The sequence below is a fragment of the Folsomia candida genome, unplaced genomic scaffold, assembly GCF_002217175.1.
Source record: "Folsomia candida strain VU population unplaced genomic scaffold, ASM221717v1 Fcan01_Sc005, whole genome shotgun sequence".
Classification (NCBI taxonomy): Eukaryota; Metazoa; Arthropoda; class Collembola; order Entomobryomorpha; family Isotomidae; genus Folsomia; species Folsomia candida.
In genome coordinates this window covers 2,725,931-2,748,621 of record NW_019091197.1, presented here as the reverse complement: position 1 = coordinate 2,748,621, position 22,691 = coordinate 2,725,931, and the positions used below count along the sequence as shown (strand labels likewise).

Genomic DNA, 22,691 nt, shown 5'->3' with positions numbered 1-22,691 from the left:
TAATATAATAGTCATTAAGAATTATTTTATTTTATCGCCGTTTTTTATAGTTTACATCGATATTATAATTATATCGTAAATTCTAAAATTTGAGAAAAGTATGAAGTATCGGTGCTTCAAAATTGTTATTCAAAATTATTAAACTTTTATCAGCTAAATTTAAGGCGAATACAATAACTTGTAATACGAGTAAAAATTAGTCTCACCTCAAATGCAACGCGTTTTTAAATTTCAAAAAATAATAACTCTTAATTTTTTTTAATTAAATTAATTTTTTAATGGCAGCAAATTTTTTAATCTTTTTAAAGAATACAGTTTTAAATAACGTTACTTTCAAAAAAGGGAACCTGTCAGAAATTTAGAATTGTTTTGATTTTTAAAAATGGTTCCAGTGTTGAAAGACGATCGTGCGTTGAAATTTAGAGATTTACAAGGAGTCGAGTAACAGATGGCGTGATTTTAATCATAATATAAATCGTGATTAAAATTAAAGTCGAAGATTCAAAGATTAAAAATTAAAAATTAAATTAATTAAATTGACTTGTGAGATTAAGATTAAAATTATTGATTAATACGATCAAATTTCTTGATTAAAATTATGGATTAAGATTAATTATTCTTAATCTTAATCTTAATCTTGATTATTTTAATCTAGATTTTCCCAGCTCTGTGAATGGGAAATGCAATTAAATATTGCATGAAATATGAGTATTACTCATTGAGTAAATGTCAATCAATTGAGTAAAATTAAAAGTACTTATGTATCTAAAGTAAAAAAAATATATTACAGTAGCGTTTGTAACTTTCTAATTTGTGAACCACATTAAAAAAGTATATACGTTTGAAACATTACACGCGTTTGAAACAAATCAAACGTTATATAAATAGATAAGTGTACAAATAAGTGCGCAAATAAATTGAACATGTGTCTAGGTATTCTTTCAAATTGTAAAATAGAATGCAGCTTCTGAAAAAATAAAAGTCGATAAATGGTAATTTGGTAATCGGTAAATTATCATCACACCAAAATTTCTCAAAAATTAGAGTATTTCTTCGGGATTTTGTGGAAAATTCGGTGGTAACAAGTTTAAATTGTTTAATAATAATATGTTATTTATGTTTTTAATTATGCAACTCATATTTTGTATTTCTAATTTCATGAATTTTGCATGAAACCAAATCCTCATGAGGCCTCATGGGCATGCATCCATCATCAACAAAGAGGGGCAAGAAGATCCTCGTCAGGGCTTGATTTTTAAATCGTGGGAACGCCCGCACGGAACGAAAACGGAAAATTTTCGAGTAGAAAGTTCAGTACCTGTGGTAATAAATAAATTAAAATTCTGTGAAATTCTGACAAATTATTCGTTGATTTTAAGGTAAGCAACATTTTCTGGTGTGCTTGTCGATGTGACATATCGATGTGCCCTGTTCACGAATTAATTTAGCAAATGGGCTACATATTAACTGCAAATATTTAATACACGGCATATTATGTATAATTTCAGATATTGTATTTAAAAATGAAGCGTGTCAAAAAGAGGACAAGCTCGGAATCTAGGAAAAAAGTTGGACCAATTGGCGCCACCAGGTCAAAAGGGATGGCTCTTGAAATTCCGGATGTATGTCAACCTAAATCATTTCTCTCATTTTGATTCAATTTCATATTAAGTTTTCATATTTCAAATTATTGAACACGTTACGAAATTCTTGTCCAATTCTGACCTACTGACGTGCACCTTGTTGAATAAAGCGTGGGAAGAAGAGGCTCGCAAGAAGCTCTTACGAAACGTATTGCTGGATTTGTCTTCGCCCTCGGTCAAGAAGGATTTTGCTCAGACTGTGGCATCCTACACCGAAACAATGGAAACTCGGGGGGCATATCATTCCAAATTGCGAATTGGGGAGATAAAATCCGTCCATGAGAGCAATATTCTGTGGTATTTAATAAATCGGGTGAGTTTTTGAATTTAATTGAATAATGCAATTTGAATTATATAGACTTATTTCTAACAATCAGGGTATTCATTATTACGAGTTCACATCCGTAGCAAAGCAACGAGAAAGAAAGTTCGCAAAAAAAATTTGTTTCAAAATTTGTTTGCGAACTTGCGCATCTCGAAAGCTACTATTTAGTACAAGTATAGAATTTATTATATACTTTTTCTAAATACCAGCCTTAACTTATAAGTTAACTTTATTTTGCATTTTTTTCAAAATTATATTACGCTGTGAACATGCGAACAGTAATGAATACCCGAAATATTTCTTTTCACGTGACAGTGAACTTGATCAATGTTGTTTCTACTTTTTTTTATTTATCATTTTTATCAGCAATTGGTAGACACGTGGCCTGTTTACAAGCTTGGCAAATGGACACGATATTTTTTTGGAAGGATTGAAGCCGGGGTAAAGGGACCGAAAGCAAGAAAATGGGTAAACTTTATTTGAATTGAATTGTAGTCATTTGCATGAAGTTAATAATTAATTAGTAAGTAGACCTGGTAGTTAATCTTATTAACTACAGTCCGTTTATTTACCATACGACCCTCGACGTCACCACTGCAATGCTATTAGTAATGAGAGTGATGACGTCGAGGATCGTATGGTTAAAAAAATAGGAGTAAATACTAATTATTTCCGGTTTCATCCCAAATCAGTTTAAGGATTTGAAGTCGCCACCCCCTGGATATTTTGATGAGCAGAGGAGACTTCTTGTCTTGTCTGACTTGATTGGATTACGTGTGAAAGAGGTAATAATAATCCTGCAGGATAATTTACATTTTAAAAATAAAACGAAAAATGAAGGTTTTGTTTAAATTTTAGTTATCCATGATTTGGCCCTCACCAAAAGATGTCACATACTTTTGCGAAATGCTGAGCAAATTTGCTAATCTCACTCAACTAGAATTTGTGGTCACGGTTCCAATGGATTCAGAAGATTTTGAAAGTGACCACTTTTTTCTTGAAGACCCTCGACTTGCAGGTTTAAAGACCAAGTTTCCAGCCGGATTCGTTCTCTCATCCGTGAAGAAATTGATGATCAAATTCGACTACGATTTTGAAGAGGATTATGCACATTTAGTCATCGAAGAACAAGTAGAAAAGGAAGGATTGGCCCGATCTATTTTGGAACTTTGCCCAAATGTGGAACGCCTTTGTGTAGACGATCACGGCAAAATATTTGGACAAGAAATTTGCCGTGACGCCTCCCGTTTCACAAAACTGGCAGAAGTCAACTTTGACCTTTCGGATCCACGCCAAGCTGGAATTTTATCTATGTCATGTCCTCTTCGTGTTATCCACGTGCACTTCGAAATATCCAGCAGATTGAGGGGACTGCAAAAAATTTTTAACAAATTTTCAAATACATTGGAGGATTTCAAGATGGAGGTGGAATTGATCGCTTGGGGACCTTGGGAGCCACAACCCGAGGGAGGCCGACAGTTTAGATCAACGATTCTTGTTCCAAAAATGCCAAAGTTGAAAAAAATTCATATCAAGGTAGGAATGACCCTGTGCCTGATGTCTAAAACAGAAAAACGGGAAAATTTGTTACGTGTTGCCTGTCGACCATCAGAAGATTTTGTTTTTGAGACAGCCGCAGGGAACCAGAAGATTGACTACAATTTACAGTTCCCATCCTTGACTACGATTGCAATCAAAGGTAGAGGCCACGAAGTTTTACATGATTTCTTCACCCCACAAATCGACCCTCCTTGCACGACAGTTCGATATTTGGATATCGACTATCCTTCCGAGAAGAAAGAATTTCTTGATCGGAATCCAGATTGTACGACTGGATGCAACTGTTGGATTTGGAAAAATGACATCACTCATTTGTACAAAAGGATGGCGGAAACTTTTCCGAATGTGAAGGATGAACGGTTCACCCCTTTTCGCAAGTAATTGCCTAAAAATAAGGGACGACAATCAACATTTCTGTTTTACATACATCGTTGTTACATCTTTACATCTTTTTTCGTTGTTCGCATTAATTTGCGTATTTTTTTTTACTGAATTGCTTGTCCATCCATATGTTTCTTTACCAGGTCTGGCTGTTTTTTGATGTTAGTCCTTAGTTATTGAATAATTGAATTTGCTAAAAAATGAATTGCTATGTATGCAGGCAGATTGAGGTTGAGAAATGATTTCTTATATTTGTTATTGACTTAAGTAAATAAACCATTGCAAAGCGGATACATAAATATCTGAAGATTACATTATTCGACTATATAATTAAAAATTAAGCCTCTACTATAAAATATATGCATACTGAAATTAGCATTATTTTTTAACTAGACATTATACTCTTTCTTTATTATTAATTCACTTTTTAAGTACACAGAAATTTGCATTAACATAAAGTTGCAAATTATTTGCATTTTTTCTACTCAATAGCCACGAGAAGATTGCACGTGAGTGCGATTAAGTTATCCAAGCTGGTGATTACGATGGAACTTTCAAATGTATACATTGATCCCGCCGCACATTTAATGCTTCTACAACTCTGCTGAAACTTTCGCGCCAATTTACTCCTCCCGCCATACTTCCACTCGACAATGACCTTTGTACTCTCCAAGTTCACCCTTCCCGCCAACATGGTGAGCGTCATGGCTTCGAAGCCACACCTGGTCATGCACGCGGGAAAGACGACGTTTCCCCTGGGGTCGAGATGCCAGACGCGGATCGTGCCGAATAGAAGCAGCGCCACGACGAGGAACAGCATGGATGGGAATGAGGTGAGATAGATGACCACCGTGTAGTTCAGCATGGTCACGATTAGTTCAACGTGACGGTAATTGTACATTTCTTCTTCCGATGATGTAGGGAGTCCGATCCTGTAATTCGATATTATAAATAAGACAAACAAAAAAAATCATACATATAAATATGAAAAATATGAATAACTGTAGAATTAGGGTGAGACGCAAAAAAATAAAACTCGGAAATTGGTAAAAACTATCGGGCGAAAATATATTCGTAGGTACTTTGTTCACTGGCATACCCTATTTCAAAATAGGGAAAATATGGCACATTTGCCATATTTTCCTGCCATTTATCAAAGTTCATATTCTTAGACTAGGAATTTTTTTGAAATGTCCTCCTCATTCTATAATCCATGAACGATTAATAAGATGAATAATGTCGAACATTAGTACCAATTTTTTTTACTGGACACACCTTATATTTCTCAACTCTGTCAAAATCCAAGCCAACCCGAGGAAAATGATGCTCCAGTTGAACGCAAACGTGTACAAGAGGATGGTGATTCCGTATATTTCTTGGATGAAGACGAGCCCATGAAAGACGCCATGTGGCAAGGCCCCACTTCCGCCAACGTCACAATCGGCCAAGAGTGAACTGATCGCTACCGGGACGCATGGTTCTGTCGTGATGACGAGAGCGTGCAAAACAGGGTTGAACAGAAGCAGACCAATACCGATGTAGAATTGGGTGGAAAATTGGTCAGTATTTTTTTTCTCTATTTGTCTCCCTACTTTTTGTAGGTGGTCAAGCATCATGTTGATTAACGCCATGACATCTTTTCTGAAATTTGTAAAATAAAATAAGTCCGGGTATTCATAACTTCTGTACATATGTAATTAACACTCTTAGAAATCCAGTTTTAAAATAATGCTATAAGGGTATTCATACATATATGACTCTAATAAAGTGGTATTGATAAATAATACTTGTTAGTAATATTTCGGCTTTACATTTCGGTAGCAAATTTTTATGGACAGGTAAAATTGTATTAACTGTGATACCGAGAAATCAATACCTACCTTTAGCAGTTTTCTACATAATTGGCAAAAATTTGCATAAACTCTCAATTTTTGTGAACTAAGGATACTTTATATATCAAGTACAAATATACCAACGGATATTAATAATCCACACAAATTTGAAGCACATAATAAACAATTATAGCAAATTCTTACCCCAGGATTTCGCTCTGCAAAATGAGCAAAGTCGTAAACGAGTAAGCCCCCGCCCACGTAAATGTCAAGATTTTCGACACCAAGGGCAACTCCTTTTCATCGTACGACTGTGAAAGTCGAATTAGCGAGAAGACATTCATCACCACCATGTAAAACACGTTGAAATAGTACAACGCCAAGTTTTTTCTGGTCATGGCCCGCAACCAGTTCAAGTTAGTGTCCCATTCGAAAGCTGAAATGTAAAATAATTTAACTCTAAACAATTAAATTTCCAAGAAACTTATTAATTTCTAAGTAATTACGAATAAGGCGGAGATAGCAACCGCATTGTAGCAACCACTGATTGATTCTTGTCGCTCGGTCGGACAACATGTCGCAAAATTTTGGCGGAAACGTGACAACTTTTTTATTTTGTGAGTGAGCAGCTCTTTTTAATAAACTGCTTCATTTTGAGACAATTTGACTCCAAATTACGTATAGGTATTCATGCACATTGATGTATATTAATACCTTCCGATATTTCGTACACTTTGCACTCTGGTCGTGCATACATACGTAAATGGTTCCTTAACGAAATGTCAAACTCATTTACATAAGGTGACCAAGTCTAACGTAGGCGTTGGCCGACACCTACTTATCGAGCTATAATTACATATTTTGATATTTACTTCATGATAACATAATGCTTTAGGTAAATAGAAATTCAAGCAGGATGTAGGAATTCCTCTGTTTGAAGAAGATTTCCACGAGTTTTCAATACCTGAAAATATCAAGTTTGCAGGATAATTAAAACTAGAGTTGTACACTGTCCATGAAAATTAATACTTGGCATGTTAGATAGTTTTGGTTGAGCGTTTATTATAAAACTGGGGTTATGGTTAATTTATTTAAATTCTGTTAAATATGCCATGGGTACGGTAATAATTACAACTCTACGTAAAATAGTTTATTTATCGGGTCCTTGTTTATCTTGTTTGATATGCATTTTAAATTAGAGGACGAGTTTTGACACGCGAGAAATGAGAGCCTTAATAAATATTGTTGGCTACTGTTTATTTTAAAATTATATCATTTAACATCATTTATTTAATGGGCTCCATAAATATCTTCGAAAAATATATTTATGTATGTAAATAGGTATATACATGTAGGTATGTATTATGTGAAAATGATGCTACCCAAATTTGTACATACGTAACCGTTTCTTCTTCCTTTTTGGATTAAGTTTTTCCCATACAAGTCAATTTCGTAGAGGGTGTGGTTGTTAAATATTATTAAAATTTGTTTGTACTACAACCCTTTTTGCCGAATTTCAAAAGATGAATTTAATGTGAAATTGTGGTTTCTTAAACTTGGTCGATATTCATTTTTTAACCAAAGTCAAGAATCATTTGAACATCATTTGTTGTAACTTAAAATATTTACTTGGATTTAGTCAATCACCGCTAAAATTAGGCAAACCAGCGAACAATATTGAGTAGTGGTTTTCTGCGTATTTGAAGTAAAATCATGCAGATGCTTTTATTTATGCGTATGTGTGAAACAAAGTAAAACTCGGTAATAAAATGAGGCATGTTGAGACCATGAGCTTTTGGTGGTTGCTATGTAAGTACATAGTGCATGACAAAGATGGTTTCACTTTGGTCTACTTTTTTCCCTTCCCAGGCTCCAGGACATGCAATCCTAGGGTATTAATAAGGGCAATAATTATTTAATGGGTGAAATTAATTTCTTCGGTGAATAAAACGACAATGTCAAATTCTCGTATAATTTGGAGTAAGGCATTTTTATTCTATATTACACCAGCGAATCATACACAATTAATGCTTAGAAATTATTTAAATAATTGCTTACAAATAGTTAATACATGAGTATAGATTTTTAAGCTTCTCACTTTTATAAACCATACCGAACAAACGGGAATACAAGATCAAATCAGAATCACATTTTAGATCGGTACATACATACAGACATACATACATGGAACAAGAGTTTCGTCATATACATTATTGATACATATATATGTATCATTAGCAAGTTATCTTATTTACTGCAAACTATTCACTCGATTCACAACATATAACATGTTGTCGTTTCATGTAGATGATGAAACCAATTTGTAATTGATACATGCATATGTGTACTTGTACGCGGAATCTTTTCGTTCTCGGCTTGACGTGTTTAAAGCACTGACTAATTTGAGCTGCAGAGTTGCGTTTACGAAGAAGATAGTTCCCACTTTAATTGGCATTTGCAATTGCAATTAAGAAATCTCTAGTAGAGATTTCTTGGTAAAGATTCTCTACCTTAGAATATGTAACATGAAGAATAACATATTGTACATATGTATGTATGTGAATTTTCTTTCCCACTGTTGTTGGCTTATTTTGCTTCTGTGTATTTTACAAACTTTGTATAACCTTGATTTCGTAGAAATTTGTATTCTCATACATTCAGCAAGGATTAACCAGTTTTTTGACGCAATATTGAAACTATGTAATAAATACACATAACATAGATTTATTCGAAAGATAAGGTACTTTTCCTGTTGCACATAAGCCATCTTACAGCTGTACGTAAACATTGTAAGAAACTGGATACAAGACCTAACGCATATCCACCAATTGGACCAGTATCCGAGAGCAAAATCCATCAACAAACATGCCTTCTCCAGACCAAATATCTGTCATGAGGTCCGCCTTTGGGGCTTGTGGGGTCGTAGTTATCATTCTATTGTCTCCCTTTTTCAAGCTATTTGATTACATTCGAATGACGAGGAGCACACAAAGGTGTTTCACGGATTGGAAGAAACATGCAACAAAAGTGTAGCATGTCCAACGCCAGGTTCGCGAATGGATCGCTGGTGGCAGGAAAAAACACATGTGCACGGGACGACCGGCCTGGCAAAGTTTTTCGATTAATAAAATTAACAAGAAAGGCTACTTCCAGGTACAGATGGATTTAAATGACGTGATCGAAATCGATGTGAAAAATAAGGTAATGATTTTTTGTGCATGGATTATTTATTTAAATTAAGTATTTAAATATTAATACGTCTATACTGAACGTAATCACGACAACGCCTTACTTCGCATCGAAATTCATTTAGCAAACTTATAAAGAGGTCAAAGATTTGTGTCGTGAAGGGATTCGCAAAATATGACTTTGCAAATCTCGTAAATCTACCAGAAACATCAATTTTGATATTGCATTTCTGTAATTTATCTGACTGGTAATGGTGAGGATGAGTTTGCGAAATAATGTTGCGAAATAAGAACAAGCTCAATTACTGGGTAAATTTGCTAAAATCACATGGTTTGTCCCCAAAATGTTTGCGAAATTTCGCAAAACTCGCAAGTTATGTTGCTATGCTCAATTTGGGCGATATGCGAAAGGACGAGATTGACATGAGTACGCCCACTATACGAAATGTTTGAGTTTGTGCTGATTTTCGAAATTTAAAGATACCAAGGGTCAGTAAAATCCTGAATTTTCAAGAATTATACATAATTATCAGTTATCATTCATAGATGAGTTCATCATTCGTCAGTAGAGTAAATATATATGTAGCAGCATTTATACTTTTTCATGATAACCTTCCAAGCTTCATGGAAACTTTCTATGTTACATATACATAGAAATTTGTTTACATTACTGATATGTAATTACGTAAAATTCTTCAAACTTCAAAATTTGCATGGTTCTTGTGTTTTTTAAAACTGGGCAATAAACAGTATCGTATTGAGATAGATAATTGTAATTGTAGGTGTTAACCGTTGAGCCGGGCGTAATGATGGGACAACTTTCTGAAATACTTATAAATTTGGGATTTGTAATTCCTGTCATTCCGGAACTGGAGTCACTTACCGTTGATAAGAAACATTTGTGGGTATTTATCTATTAATATTGTTATCAGATTGTTTAAAAAAACTTATTATCACTCGTTATTCATGTATTTAGGAGGCTTAATTGTTGGAGCAGGAATAGAAACGAGCAGTCATCACTACGGATTCTTTACTGATACGGTTACTTCCTTCGAAATGGTTACGGCAGATGGCGACATAGTGAACTGCTCCAAGGTAATTAATAATGGCTATACAACCCTAAAAATCTCTTGAATAATGAGTAATTATTAAATAGAAGATCACTGCAAGTTTTACCAACATTTTTTCAGACTGAAAATTCCGATCTGTTCAACGCCATGCCGTGTTCTTACGGGACGATCGGATTCCTTACAGCCGTTACGATGCCACTAATACTAGCTGGAAAGTAAGTGGACGAAATTTGTTGAGAAAAATACTTTTAAAAGAAACCCCTTCTTCACAGGTACATAAAGATCGAGTACGTCCACATGACCTCGGTTCCCGCCGCCATTAAACTAATGCGAGAACGGAACAAGAACCACGGTTACGTGGAAGGCATCATGTATTCCATGACGGACATTATGCTCATGTTTGGCGACACCACGGACAATCCTAAAAAATCCCAGATCAATTACATTAATCGCTGGTATAAACCCTTTTTTCACAATATGGTGGAAAATATTATGAAAAAATTGAAAGCGAGCAAGAAAAAGGGGTCGTCGTCGCCCCCGTATGTCGAGTACTTTCCTCTCCGGGACTATTTTCACAGACATTCTCGCGGCATGTTTTGGCAGGCCGAGAACAACATGCCACTCTTAAGCAATAGAATCGTCATGTTTTTCTTCGGATGGATGCATCCCATCAATACCCAACTTGTGCTTGGATTGACGCCGAGTTTCCTGTTGAAATTTATGATTAAAGACAAGGTCCTGCAGGATTTTTGCGTCCCGATGGAAAAGTTGGATGAATTTTTGAGGAAATTGGACACGATATTTAAGGTGTGTGAATAAGTACCTTGTTTTACTGACAATAGAGGTCTCTGATCAAACTAGTGTCAATCGATCCTAATTTAATTATTGGTAACATGGAATTTGCAAAACACACTACCTGTCAATACTCAAATTTGGCGGAGATATTTGCATCCGAAGAGAAGAAAATGGCATGGATAGTCGGCAAATTTTTCATTTTGCAAATTTACTACGAATTTCGTATTCGTTCAGTTTGTGATTAATTGACACTAATTTGGTCAAAATCGGAGCGCATACGCCGGAAGACCTCCCTCCCTTGTAAGTATGGGCACTTTATACCAAATAACTATTATTTAGCTTTATCCAATTTGGTGGTGTCCCACGAAAATAAGTAACGACTCGATGTGGAAAACGCCTCAAATATATAACGCAGATTACATGAATCTTGGCATCTATGGAACTGCTATACCTTCTGGGCGTACTATTGCTGAGAGGATTGGAGAATGCGAACAGTACTGCCTTCATAATGACGGGTTAGTTTTTAAAAAATATATTTTCCACCAGATTATTTATGTAGTTTCCCACTTTAAAATTCTTATGGAATTTGTTTTTTTATGTTTTGTATTATTCAGATATAATGGGTTTTACGGGGATGTATTCCTCAATCGGGAAGAATTACGCAAAATGTATGATACAACGGCTTATGATAAAGTTCGCAAGGCGTCGAGCAGTTGTAGGAAAGCATTTCCGGACGTTTTCGACAAAGTTTTGAGGAAAATCAAGTAATTAATGAAAATTACATAAAGAATGGTCAGCATCAAATCATTTATCAAAATCAAATTATTACTAATTGTAAGAAGTAAGCAAATGAATCAAAATTGAATAAACCCTTACAAACGAATATAAAAAAGTAGCCAAGCTCTCTTTAAAATAACACTTAATCAAAATTAAATCTGAGTTTTAAAATTTGCGAATATCTAAAGTTCTTCCATTATTACATAGTTGCCATCCATTCATAAAATATTTATATGCTCTTTATCAATACGAATAAGTTACTTATTGTAAGTCTCAAATTTGTTCCAGGTCATGAATCCGCACAACTTATTTAACTGTCTCTTAACTCAACTTTACAGTGTAAAGTTAACACTGATTCCATATATAAATTGACACAGTAAAATTTTCATGTGTATTTATAAATAGGAAAAAAGCATATAAATATATTTTATTCGACTTTGCACCAGCGAAACATATAATTAATGCTTAGAAGTTAAGTTACATTACTCACTTAAATAATTGATTAATTAGTACATGATACAGATTTGTAAACCATCATTATCTATCAGATATTCACCCAGCACATAATTAATTTAGATATGTAAATCTTACAAAATATTGATCGCCATTAAACAACCTTAAATACCTAGGTACATTACACACATGATTTAAATAATGAAATCCACTTTTATAAACCAAACCGTACAAACTGGAATACTCGATCACTTCAGAAATACACATTTTAAGTCAGCACATACATACATAAATTTCTGCAGAAATCAGGTAAATTCGCTTAAATTAAATTTTCAATACTTTATTGCGATTTTATCACATCTTTTACCTCTTGAACAAATTTACCAATCTCCCGCGCAAAAAAAGTATTGCACCACGACGCAATAAAAATATGTCAAGAAAGGTAACTCAATCGGTTCCCATGACCCCAGAAGTCCATCCTTCATCCTCCAACCCATTGGATCAACGTTGTAGAAGAAAAATGCGACAATTTGCCAGTACATCGCTTTCGCCAAGAGCGTTGCCACCCTTCCCAATCTGATCTCCCAATTGCAGTCGTCACGGAATATGGTGACTGCCCAAATTGCGAACAATCCCGAAAAAAAGGAGCAGAATATCAGGGAACGATAGGCCCAGAAAATCGGATTATATGTGTCTCCTAGTTCCGTGTCGGCTGTATTGCTGGCGTCTCTTTTTTCCTCGTAAGTTTCAAGCTCGGAAAACATTCCCCAGATAAACATTAGTGGTCCGACTACCTGAAATTTTGGAAAATATACATTTTTTACATTTATATAATAAATCTGACGCCACACAAAGGCAGCTGGCCATAATTTTCAGTACCAATGAATGGATAATGTTTGTAACTAAAAATTTATTAAATAAGAGTATGGAAATTTAATGATCTTACCACATTGCAAATTCCGAGCCAAACAATTTCTCTAAATTCATAGGACGCCATCGTAGATTTAAAACGTTCTTTGTCTCGGTTGTTACGGAAAGGTGAAGAAGTTTTTATTGGGATGTTAACAATCGGAAGGGCAAAAGGTAACTGAACTGGAGAAATGTGCATCTCAGGTTTTTATTTACGTATCTAAATATTTGTATGTAAGTAAATATCTTTTACTTGTCTTAAATCTTGTTGGGCTGAACATTTGCGCGTGAAAGACGGCAGGTAAGAAGAAGGAACCTTTTTTACCATCTTACTGACACAGCTTGATAAGCCAGACATTTTCATATCGAAATTCTGGTTATGAAAGACATGATAACGAACGAAGCTTTGTTTAAGTAGGGTATTTCAGGGAATCTAACAGTTTGAGTGAATGGATGGGGCAATATACAAATACTTACATATGCATAAATTACCATTCACATTACATGCACAATTTACCATTTACCATTCAATAACCGAACGGTCGTTGGAAAGTGAGATTATTGATAATCATGATTCTTCGTAGCTTAGTGACATATGCACATAACTATGTTGAACCTGAAGGTTTCCTCGCCTTTTACATATTTAAATGTATGTATACATCAGTCGCATATAAGCATGTATGAACGATCTGGTAAGGATGTGATGTGCTATTCCAAGCAAACAAAACAAAACGGCTGACATAGGACGCCCACCAACCGTCCAGAAGGGTGTATTTGGAAACAAGTTATCAAAATTTTCCAAAAAATGACACTTACAATGGAACCTTTTTCCAAGCTACACTCGGATCGACTAGCAACTTATGCTAACAAATCAAGCTAAAAATTATGAGTCACGTGACACTTATCTTTCCGTTGAATGGCCCCTGTGAAGAAAAATATTGGCGGTTAAGTTCAATTTTTGAGCAAATTTTCTCTTGCATTTTCCTCCACGGGGCCAAAACCAGGGAGGAGTGCGAACTTTGACCCCCAATATTTTTCTTCATAGGGGCCATTCAACGGAATGATAAGTATCATGTGACTCATAATTTTTGGCTTGATTTTTTGACATTAGTCGCTACTCGATCCAGGTGTAGCTTGAAAAAAGGTTCCATTGTTAGATACGTCCTGTGATACTTGGAATTTCCAAGTATAAACATGGGGATATTGCCCCTCCATTTCTGGGGGGGGGCAGAAATTCAGTAAAATCGCATCTTGCCCAGGTTAAGCTACTTCTCCAATTCCTCAAAGCTAATATCCCCCCAGATCTCCCCCAACGTCCACCGCCACTGTTCGAGTGACCACTGGAAGTGAGTGATCACCAATTCTGCGCGGGATAGATAAACTGCTCCAAGAATTTGGACGAAGATTAATTATACATATTTATCAAATTCTTTTATCAGAAATTAATCTTAGAGTCAAAGTGTAACAATATGTTTGTCAAGGTCAAGTGTTGCCGACCTCTGCAACATATTATTCCCTGCTATTTAATTGACTACTAGGATTTTATTTCAGAATTTTGTAAAATTTTCTTGGAACGGACGAACTACCTTATTGGGTATTTCACTGTAATGTGAAATTTGGTATAATTAGCAAAAGGAATATATTTGCACAGCTTTTTATTCGACTTTACACCAGCGAAACATACATAATTAATGCTTAAATAAAAATTACTTAATTAGTACACGAATACAGATATTTAAACCATCGTCATTAGATATTTACGCAGTATATAAATAATTAACTTTGATAAATCTTACAAAATATTGATTGTCATTAAGTAACCTTAAATACGTACATTACACACATGATTTAAATAATGAAATCCAAAACCAAACCAAAATTATAAACCAAACCGTACAAATTGTAATACTCGATCATATCAGAAATACACATTTTAAATCAGTACATATACATACATAGATTTTTCCAGAAATCAGTCAAAATTCGCTGAACCCTACCTTATTGCAATTTTACCACATCTTTTGCCTCTTGAACAAATTTACCAATCTGCTTCGCAAAATAGTATTGCACCGCGAAGCAATAATAATATGTCAAGAAGGGCAGGTCAATCCGTCCCCATGGCCCCAGAAGTCCATCCCGCGTCCTCCACTCGAAAGGATCAAGGTTGTAGAAGATAATCGCGACAATTTGCCAGTACATCGCTTTCGCCAAGGACGTTGCCACCCTTCCCAATCTGATCTCCCAATTGCCTTCCTTGCGGAATATGGTGACTGCCCACATTGCGAACAACCCCGAAAAAAAGGAGCACAATATCAGGCAACGATAAGCCCAGAAAACCGGATTATATTCCAATTCTAGATCCTTGTTGGTTGTGTTGTTGGCGTCTCTTTTTTCCTCGTAAGCGTCAAGCTCGGAATAGATTCCCCAGATAAACATTAGTGGTCCCAGTACCTGAAATTTTGGAAAATATACATATTTAAATACTAGTAGTTTTATGCATTATAAGAAGTTCGATAATTTGAGTGAAAACGTAGCGTCTGTCACCAAATGGTAATAAAACTGACGCCACAAAAAAGACAGCTCGTCACAATTTCCAGTACCAATGGATAATGTTTGTAAATCTTTGTTAAATTAAGAGTATGTGAATTTAAGGACTTACCACATTGCAAAATCCGAGCACAAAAATTTCTATAACTTCATAGGACGTCATCGTAGATTTAAAACCTTGTGTATTTGTCTCGGTCGTAATGGTAACGTGAAAATTTTTTTATTGAGATGTTAACAATCGGAAGGGCAAAAGGTAACTAGCTGGCCAAATGTGTATCTCAGGTTTTTACTTACGTGATATCTAAAATTTAGATTCTAAATATGTATATATGCAAGTAAATACCTTTTGCTAGTCTTAAATCTGTTTGGGCTGAACACTTGTGCATGAAAGACTGAGATAAGACAAGGAACCTTTCTTATACATATGTACCATCTCACTGACACAGCTTGATAAGCCAGATATGTATGCTAAATAGAAATGTTCATATCAAAAAGGTGGGTATGAACGACATGAGCTTTGTGGAAGTAGGGTATTTCAGGGAATTTGACAGTTTGAGTGAATAGATGGGTCAATATATGTACCTTTGTATGTACAACATAAATACCTGTACCATTTAATCAATATAAGATTATTGGAAGGTGAAATTATTGATAATCACGATTCTTCGTAGCTAATTCTTCTGTATAAATCTAACATTAATACAATGCGGTAGAAATGATATGCACTTGACATTTATACATACTGATACATTGATACATAAATTGATACATAAACATGTTGCAGTCCAATTTCATTGGACTTTTCGCTCTTCCATCCATACCTTTCCTTTCGCACCCCTCCGTGACCTTTTCTTCCCACCCCACCTTTGGCATTCTTCGCTGCACCCAACACAGTACAAAGAATTAACAAGTAATTCACTATGACTCATGTGCACATGATTTATCCTTCGCAATTTGTTGTTGCAAATAATATAAATAATGCATGTTATGAAAAACTATACCATTTACCACCAACAGGAAATAGCTAGCTCCACACAAAGACTTCGATATTCGTCAAGATTTGTTCGATGCTCGAGCAGGGGAACAAAGGGAAATTGAGTCCCCCCCCCCCAGAAAGTTAGCAAACTCCTATCTTGCCCAGATTAATATGCGACTCCTCCTAAAAGCTAATATTCCCTCAGATCTCCCCACCGCCACTGTTGAAGTGACCACTGGAAGTGCTCATCCATTCTCCGCGGCATGGATAAAAAATGCTCCAAGAATCTGGACGAATGTTAATGAAATTTACGAACTTTTTTAAAACAGAAATTAATCTTCAAAAGTCAAATTATAAAAATAAATATGTCTGGTCAAAGTCAGTCAGGTGTTGAGGATCTCTTCAACATTCATATTTTTTTCCAACTAAATACCGGACTTCTTGGAGTTTGCTTCAAAATTGTGTAAATTTGTTTTAGAACGGATGAAATGAATGTTTTCAAAAAAATAAATTGACAATGTCGTATACTATGAAAAATCATATAATTTTTTTTACTCGACTTCACACCAGCGAAATATAATTAATACTTAATAATAACATTACTTACTTAAATAATTACCTAATTAATAAAATAATTTTAAAAAAGCTTGCTTAGGCGAGGCGCTGCTAAAAGTGAAAAACAAGGCCTGTGGGCATATCTTTTAAATATCTCGTACCTTTATCATTGTAACAGGAGTTGGTGGCTTTGCATCACCGCGAGGCCAAACATTTTGACCATATAACATACCACGCCGTTTATTACTAACATCTTCTGCTCAGAAATGGAATTATTGGTAATTAAAATTGTATCTATATAAAAAAAGGCTTAAACAAACGATTATTGCTTCGAAAGGGTTATAAGATTGGGTGGAGTTTGTAAACTTATTATGCGGAGGACCAATATGATCAATCATGTTTAATTAGCTCATAATTTAATTCAAAAGTTAGTTAGTAATTCAGGTAGATACTAAATTTTATGGACGTGCACAATTTTCCGCAGGTGTTATGCAAGAAATTAAGATACCGACGCACGAATAAGAAGGACACCACGCGAGGATGTATTTCCTAATTTTATTTACATAGTGAAACAACTAGTTTTCAATACGAATTAAAAGGTGACAAATTATAATTTTGGGAAATTCGCGAACCCAGATTATGTTTTTGCTAATTCTTGAGAATATATTCTGTATTGCTAGAGATTTAGTGTAAAATGTTTGGCCTCGCGGTGATGCAAAGCCACCAACTCCTGTTACAATGATAAAGGTACGAGATATTTAAAAGATATGCCCACAGGCCTTGTTTTTCACTTTTAGCAGCGCCTCGCCTAAGCAAGCTTTTTTAAAATTATTTTATTTCAAGTATTTTAGGTGACACATTTTTAATTAATTGCACCTCAAAATTGTTAAACTTTTTGAAATGCAGACCGAATGTGATTTGAATTTGCAAAAATAATTTGTAATTAATCTGGAATATGGATTAATAATCATGCCCAACGCTGATCAGGAAGAAAGTTTTTGGGCGATTGGCAAAAAATGGAAATTAGAATTGACCAATTTGGCTAATTGCAATTGCGTAACTACTTGTATTAGGAAAGTGGTTATATTGATAGCTAGTAGCAACCAACTAGGAATATTGTAATTCTTGCTTAGCAACATGAATGGTTTCGGATGCCTCCATCAAAACTTTTTCAGTTTTGGACCGATCTCAGTCGGATTTGTTTTAAATGACGCACAACCGATTTCTGTATGATAAAATCATGTTCTATGCATATGGTCCTGTGGCACAAGTATTTCAAATTTTGATTTTAAAATTTCAAATCCAAATTTGAGAGCGAAGAGTAAAGTTTTTCTATCGGGCATATTGAAAAACATCATCTCCTAATTCTCCTCTGCACGATTGCTCTTTACACCATTTGCGTAGGATTAAGCGTTTAGGCTCTAGCCTCGTTGACAGTTTCAAAGGGTGTATACGAAAGCATACTTAGGCTTCGCCGTAACCATGGTGACGCTTTTTTGCGGGCACCCATTGTTACTTTTGCCTCACCTAAGAATAAAGTATTTCCGCCGTATGCATATAGATAATTTTGATAAGTCTCACTGCATACTTATTATGTAACCGTCTTTAAAATAATATGTTAACATTACACACACGATTTAAATAATTAAATCCTTAAGCTTCTAACTTTCATAAAACCATATCGATCAAACTGAAACATTTGCTCGATTAAAAGTACATAAATTTCTCCCCTCTTTTCCTATCCATCTTTACAAGATTTTTCCTAATCTTAACCCTCTTCAACCAAGTAGTAAGTGCATATCCTCGAAAAATAAAGTTGCACCAATACACAATAACAACATGTCGGGATGGGCAACTCAATCGGTCCCCATGACCCCAGAAGTCCGTCCGGCGTCCTCCACTCCAAAGGATCAACGTTGTAGAAGATGAACGCCAGAGTTTGAAAAAATAACGCTTTCGCCAAGAATGTCGCCACCTTTCCTAATTTGATCCGCCAATTACTGTTGTTCGAGAATATGGTGACTGCCAAATCTGCGCATACTCCGGAAACAAAGGAACAGAATAGCATGGACAAATAGGCCCATAAAAGAGGATGATATTTCAGTGCTAGCTCCTCGTCGGTGACATTGTTGGCCTCACGTTTTTCCATATAATTTAGAAGCTCAGGATAGATTCCCCAGATAAAAATTGTTGGTCCTAGGAACTGAAATATTGCAAAATATATATATTAGTAATATTATGGAGGGTATAAGGAGTCTGGTAACAATGTGGCGTTTGGTAGTAAAACTGACGCCACAAACCACTAGCTGGTCTCAATTTTCCGTTCCCACTGCCAATTGATGGATGATGTATGTATGTATTTGTTGAATAAAGAATATGGAAATTGAAGAACCTTACCGAATTGCATAATCCGACCAGAATAATTTTGATAGCTTCACTTTTGGTCAGCATGGTAGGTTTAGAACAGACTGTAGACGTATTTTTAGTTGTTATGGTAACGTGAAGAAATTTTTGTTTGGATGTTAACAATCAGAAGGGCAAAAGGTAACTGGGCTGGACAAATATGTATCTCAGGTTTTTCGTTACGTATCTAAATATGTATGTAAATACCTTTTACGAATCTTAACTCTTGTTGGGCTGTGCATACGTACATGAAGGACGGCATGTAATAAAATGAACCTTTCTTACCATTTTACCTGTACTGCTTGATACGCCAGATAGATATGTTAGACATGGTCATATCGAAAACCTGGTAATGAAAGACATGATAACGAACTTACCGAACTTTGTGTAAGTCAAACGATCGTTAGAAGGTGGGATAATCACTAGTCTATGTTAACATGCAGGTTCTAAATCTAATGGACTTAAGTAAATAAAGTAGACATTTTTTACACTTTGAAATTAATTGCATGCATATTGACAATAACTGACATTCGTTGAACCTTAAGGTTTCCTCGTCTCCTACATATATCTATTTTAGTTGCAGTCCAATTTCAATGAGGTTCTCGAATCCCTCCATCCGTTCGCACCCCCTCCGTGACCCTTGTTCCTCACCCCACTTTGGCCCCTCCTCCTTGCACACACCGCAAACAGCACAGCACATTCAATGCAGCTCTTGGTCACATGATTTATCTATCTTTTAGCAATTTGTTGTAGCAAATAAGATGCACGTTATATAATGAACGTTAAAAACACTAGACGATTTGCGACCAACGTTCGAAAATATCAACCTGCCAGCTCCACACAAAGACCTCGATATTTGTTAAGATTTTTTCAATGTTAGAGCAGGGAGACATTGCCCCCCCCCAGAAATTCAGTAAAATCGCATCTTACCCATGTTAACAAGCCACTCCTCCAATTCCTCATAGCTAATATCCCGCGTATCTTTTCCCAACGCCCACCGTCATTGTTCGAGTAACCACTGGAAGTGAGTGATCACCAATTCTGCGCGGGATAGATAAACTGCTCCAAGAATTTGGACTAATTATACATATTTATCAAATTCTTTTATCAGAAATTAATCTTAGAGTCAAAGTATAACAATATGTTTGTCAAGGAGGTCAAGTGTTTCAGATCTCTGCAACATACATATTATTCCCTACTAATCGACTACTAGGATTTTATTTCAGAATTTTGTAAATTTTTCTTGGAACGGACGAACTAATTGGTTTCACTAAATAAATTGGCAATGTGCAATTCGGTATAATTAGCAAAAGGCATATATGTATTTGCACAGCTTTTTATTCGACTTTAAATACACCAGCGAAACATGCATAATTAATGCTCAAATAAAAATTACTTAATTAGATAATACACGAATACAGATGTTTAAACCATCGTCATTAGATATTTACGCGGTATATAAATAATAAATTTTGATAAATCTTACGGAATATTGATTGTCATTAAATAAACTTAAATACGTACATTACACACATGATCTAAATAATAAAATCAACTTTTATCAACCGCACCGAACAAACTGGAATACTCGATCACATCAGAAATATACATTTTAAATTAGTACAACATAAATTTCTCCAGAAATCAGTCAAATTCGCTGCACCCTGTTACAATACCTTATTGCAATTTTACCACGTCTTTTGCCTCTTCAACAAATTTGCCAATCGTCTTCACAAAATAGTATTGCACCATGAGGCAATAAAAATATGTAAAGCAGGGCAATTTAATCCGTACCCATGACCCCAGAAATCCATCCCGCGTCCTCCACCCCATCGGATCAAAGTTGTAGAAGAAAATCGCTAGAATTTGGAAGATTATCGCTTTCGCCAAAAACGTTGCCAGCCTTCCCAATTTGATCTCCCAATCGCAGTCGTTACGGAATACGGTGACTGCGCACATTGCAAACAATCCCGAAAAAAAGGAGCAGAATATCAGGAAACCATAGGCCCAGAAAACCGGATTATATGTGTCTCGTAGCTCTTTCTTGGCGCGTCTTCTTTCCTCGTAAATTTCAAGCTCGGAATAGATTCCCCAGGTAAACATTAGTGGTCCGACTACCTGAAATTTTGGAAAATATACATATTTTATATTTATATAAGTAATAGTAGTTTTATGCATTATAAAAAAGTTCGAAAACTTGAGTGACATTGCAGCGTCAGTCACCCAATGGTAATAATTCTGACGCCACACATAGGCAGCTGGTCACAATTTCCAATACCCAGGAATAATTTATGTATACATTTGTTAAATAAAGAGTATGTAAATTTAAGGACCTTACCAAATTGCAAATTCCGAGCACAAACATTTCTTTTAACTCAAAGGGCGTCATCGTAGATTTAAAACCTTATTTGTCTCGGTTGTTACGGTAAGGTGAAGAAGTTTTTATTTGGATGTTAACAATCAGAAGGGCAAAAGGTAACTGGGCTCGACAAATTTGAAATGTGTCTCCGGGTTGGGTTTATCTAACTATGTACATATGTAAGAAAGAAATACCTTTTACTTGTCTTTAATCTTGTTGGGCTGAACATTTGCGCATGAAAGACGGCAGGTAAGAAGAAGGAACCTTTCTTACCATTCTGACACAGCTTGATAAGCCAGATATGTATGCGACGTAGACATGTTCATATCAAAAAGCTGGTTATGAACGACATGAGCTTTGCAGAAGTAGGGTATTTCAGGGAATTTGACAATTTAAGTGAATGGGTGGGTCAATATACAGACATACATACTTATCTAACTGGACTGGGCAAATGTGTATCTCAAATTTTTATGTATCTAAATATCTAATGCTTTTAATTGCTTTTACTAATCTTAACTTTTGTCGGGCTGAGGATACGTACATGAAAGACGGTATGCAAGAAAATGAACCTTTTTTACCTTCCCACTAGTACCGCTTGATAAGCTAGATATGTTTACATCGAAAACCTGGTCATGAAAGACATGATAACGAACTGAGCTTTGTTTAAGCTGGGTATTTCAGGGAATTTGACAGTATGAGTGTATGGATGGGTCAAAATACAATGTATGCATGCATGCATGCATACATATGTGTAAATACCTGTGTCTGCCATTCAATTATCGAACGATCTTTAGAAGCCGAGGTTATTGATAATCACGATTCTATGTAATGTATGTATTTAGCTTCTAAATCTAATCTACTTCCATAAAGCGTTAGTGTTAAGTTCTGCCTGGGTCCCTGTGGCTCTCAATGCAAATT

The 22,691-nt window shown here is 35.4% G+C and overlaps 6 protein-coding genes across 9 annotated transcripts; 2 read left to right on the top strand and 4 right to left on the bottom strand.

The window, feature by feature from the left end:
* Positions 1-36: 36 nt before the first annotated feature.
* LOC110850114 lies at positions 37-4,200 on the top strand. Of its 2 annotated transcripts, none has more exons than XM_035852099.1 (6): positions 37-1,323; positions 1,509-1,622; positions 1,754-1,956; positions 2,335-2,436; positions 2,661-2,753; positions 2,827-4,200. In XM_035852099.1, exons 3-6 carry the CDS (start codon positions 1,864-1,866, stop codon positions 3,907-3,909), a joined length of 1,371 nt encoding a protein of 456 aa, XP_035707992.1. In that variant the 5' UTR covers positions 37-1,323; positions 1,509-1,622; positions 1,754-1,863; the 3' UTR covers positions 3,910-4,200. The 2 variants fall into 2 exon arrangements, with proteins under 2 accessions (XP_035707992.1, XP_021953287.1); XM_022097595.2 differs by having other exon boundaries at positions 37-1,379.
* A 4,393-nt stretch (positions 4,201-8,593) lies between these two features.
* On the top strand, positions 8,594-11,689 carry LOC110850310 (delta(24)-sterol reductase). 3 transcript variants are annotated; one of them, XM_035852279.1, is made up of 7 exons: positions 8,594-8,942; positions 9,712-9,830; positions 9,906-10,024; positions 10,120-10,214; positions 10,272-10,806; positions 11,134-11,309; positions 11,409-11,689. In XM_035852279.1, the coding sequence occupies exons 3-7, from the start codon at positions 9,986-9,988 to the stop codon at positions 11,560-11,562; spliced, it is 999 nt and encodes a 332-aa protein (XP_035708172.1). In that variant the 5' UTR covers positions 8,594-8,942; positions 9,712-9,830; positions 9,906-9,985; the 3' UTR covers positions 11,563-11,689. The 3 variants fall into 3 exon arrangements, with proteins under 3 accessions (XP_035708172.1, XP_021953438.2, XP_035708171.1); XM_022097746.2 differs by having other exon boundaries at positions 9,712-9,834; XM_035852278.1 differs by having other exon boundaries at positions 9,712-10,024.
* Positions 11,690-11,902: 213 nt separating this feature from the next.
* On the bottom strand, positions 11,903-13,207 carry LOC110849911. Its single transcript, XM_022097385.2, has 2 exons — positions 12,971-13,207; positions 11,903-12,818 (listed from the first exon to the last, which is right to left on the bottom strand). Exons 1-2 carry the CDS (start codon positions 13,130-13,132, stop codon positions 12,405-12,407), a joined length of 576 nt encoding a protein of 191 aa, XP_021953077.2. The 5' UTR covers positions 13,133-13,207; the 3' UTR covers positions 11,903-12,404.
* A 1,364-nt stretch (positions 13,208-14,571) lies between these two features.
* LOC110849887 lies at positions 14,572-15,762 on the bottom strand. Its single transcript, XM_022097358.2, has 2 exons — positions 15,593-15,762; positions 14,572-15,384 (listed from the first exon to the last, which is right to left on the bottom strand). The coding sequence occupies exons 1-2, from the start codon at positions 15,641-15,643 to the stop codon at positions 14,932-14,934; spliced, it is 504 nt and encodes a 167-aa protein (XP_021953050.1). The 5' UTR covers positions 15,644-15,762; the 3' UTR covers positions 14,572-14,931.
* A 2,811-nt stretch (positions 15,763-18,573) lies between these two features.
* Positions 18,574-19,624, bottom strand: LOC110850084. Its single transcript, XM_022097567.2, has 2 exons — positions 19,409-19,624; positions 18,574-19,214 (listed from the first exon to the last, which is right to left on the bottom strand). Exons 1-2 carry the CDS (start codon positions 19,460-19,462, stop codon positions 18,780-18,782), a joined length of 489 nt encoding a protein of 162 aa, XP_021953259.1. The 5' UTR covers positions 19,463-19,624; the 3' UTR covers positions 18,574-18,779.
* A 1,090-nt stretch (positions 19,625-20,714) lies between these two features.
* LOC110849792 lies at positions 20,715-21,947 on the bottom strand. Its single transcript, XM_022097244.2, has 2 exons — positions 21,753-21,947; positions 20,715-21,532 (listed from the first exon to the last, which is right to left on the bottom strand). Exons 1-2 carry the CDS (start codon positions 21,801-21,803, stop codon positions 21,092-21,094), a joined length of 492 nt encoding a protein of 163 aa, XP_021952936.1. The 5' UTR covers positions 21,804-21,947; the 3' UTR covers positions 20,715-21,091.
* Positions 21,948-22,691: the final 744 nt, after the last annotated feature.

Bases quoted from the DNA above. Each gene is read 5' to 3' on its own strand.
- LOC110849911 (XM_022097385.2), bottom strand. From the start codon at position 13,132: ATGCACATTTCTCCAGTTCAGTTACCTTTTGCCCTTCCGATTGTTAAC. The intron at 12,819-12,970 runs GTAAGATCATTA...CCAAAATTTCAG, and splicing joins GGCTCGGAATTTGCAATGTG to GTAGTCGGACCACTAATGTT.
- LOC110850114 (XM_035852099.1), top strand. From the start codon at position 1,864: ATGGAAACTCGGGGGGCATATCATTCCAAATTGCGAATTGGGGAGATA. The intron at 1,957-2,334 runs GTGAGTTTTTGA...CATTTTTATCAG, and splicing joins TGTGGTATTTAATAAATCGG to CAATTGGTAGACACGTGGCC. The intron at 2,754-2,826 runs GTAATAATAATC...TTTAAATTTTAG, and splicing joins TTGGATTACGTGTGAAAGAG to TTATCCATGATTTGGCCCTC.
- LOC110849792 (XM_022097244.2), bottom strand. From the start codon at position 21,803: ATGACGCCCTTTGAGTTAAAAGAAATGTTTGTGCTCGGAATTTGCAAT. The intron at 21,533-21,752 runs GTAAGGTCCTTA...CCAAAATTTCAG, and splicing joins TGCTCGGAATTTGCAATTTG to GTAGTCGGACCACTAATGTT.
- LOC110849887 (XM_022097358.2), bottom strand. From the start codon at position 15,643: ATGACGTCCTATGAAGTTATAGAAATTTTTGTGCTCGGATTTTGCAAT. The intron at 15,385-15,592 runs GTAAGTCCTTAA...CCAAAATTTCAG, and splicing joins TGCTCGGATTTTGCAATGTG to GTACTGGGACCACTAATGTT.
- LOC110850084 (XM_022097567.2), bottom strand. From the start codon at position 19,462: ATGCTGACCAAAAGTGAAGCTATCAAAATTATTCTGGTCGGATTATGC. The intron at 19,215-19,408 runs GTAAGGTTCTTC...GCAATATTTCAG, and splicing joins TGGTCGGATTATGCAATTCG to TTCCTAGGACCAACAATTTT.
- LOC110850310 (XM_035852278.1), top strand. From the start codon at position 9,896: ATGTATTTAGGAGGCTTAATTGTTGGAGCAGGAATAGAAACGAGCAGT. The intron at 10,025-10,119 runs GTAATTAATAAT...ACATTTTTTCAG, and splicing joins ACATAGTGAACTGCTCCAAG to ACTGAAAATTCCGATCTGTT. The intron at 10,215-10,271 runs GTAAGTGGACGA...CCTTCTTCACAG, and splicing joins CCACTAATACTAGCTGGAAA to GTACATAAAGATCGAGTACG.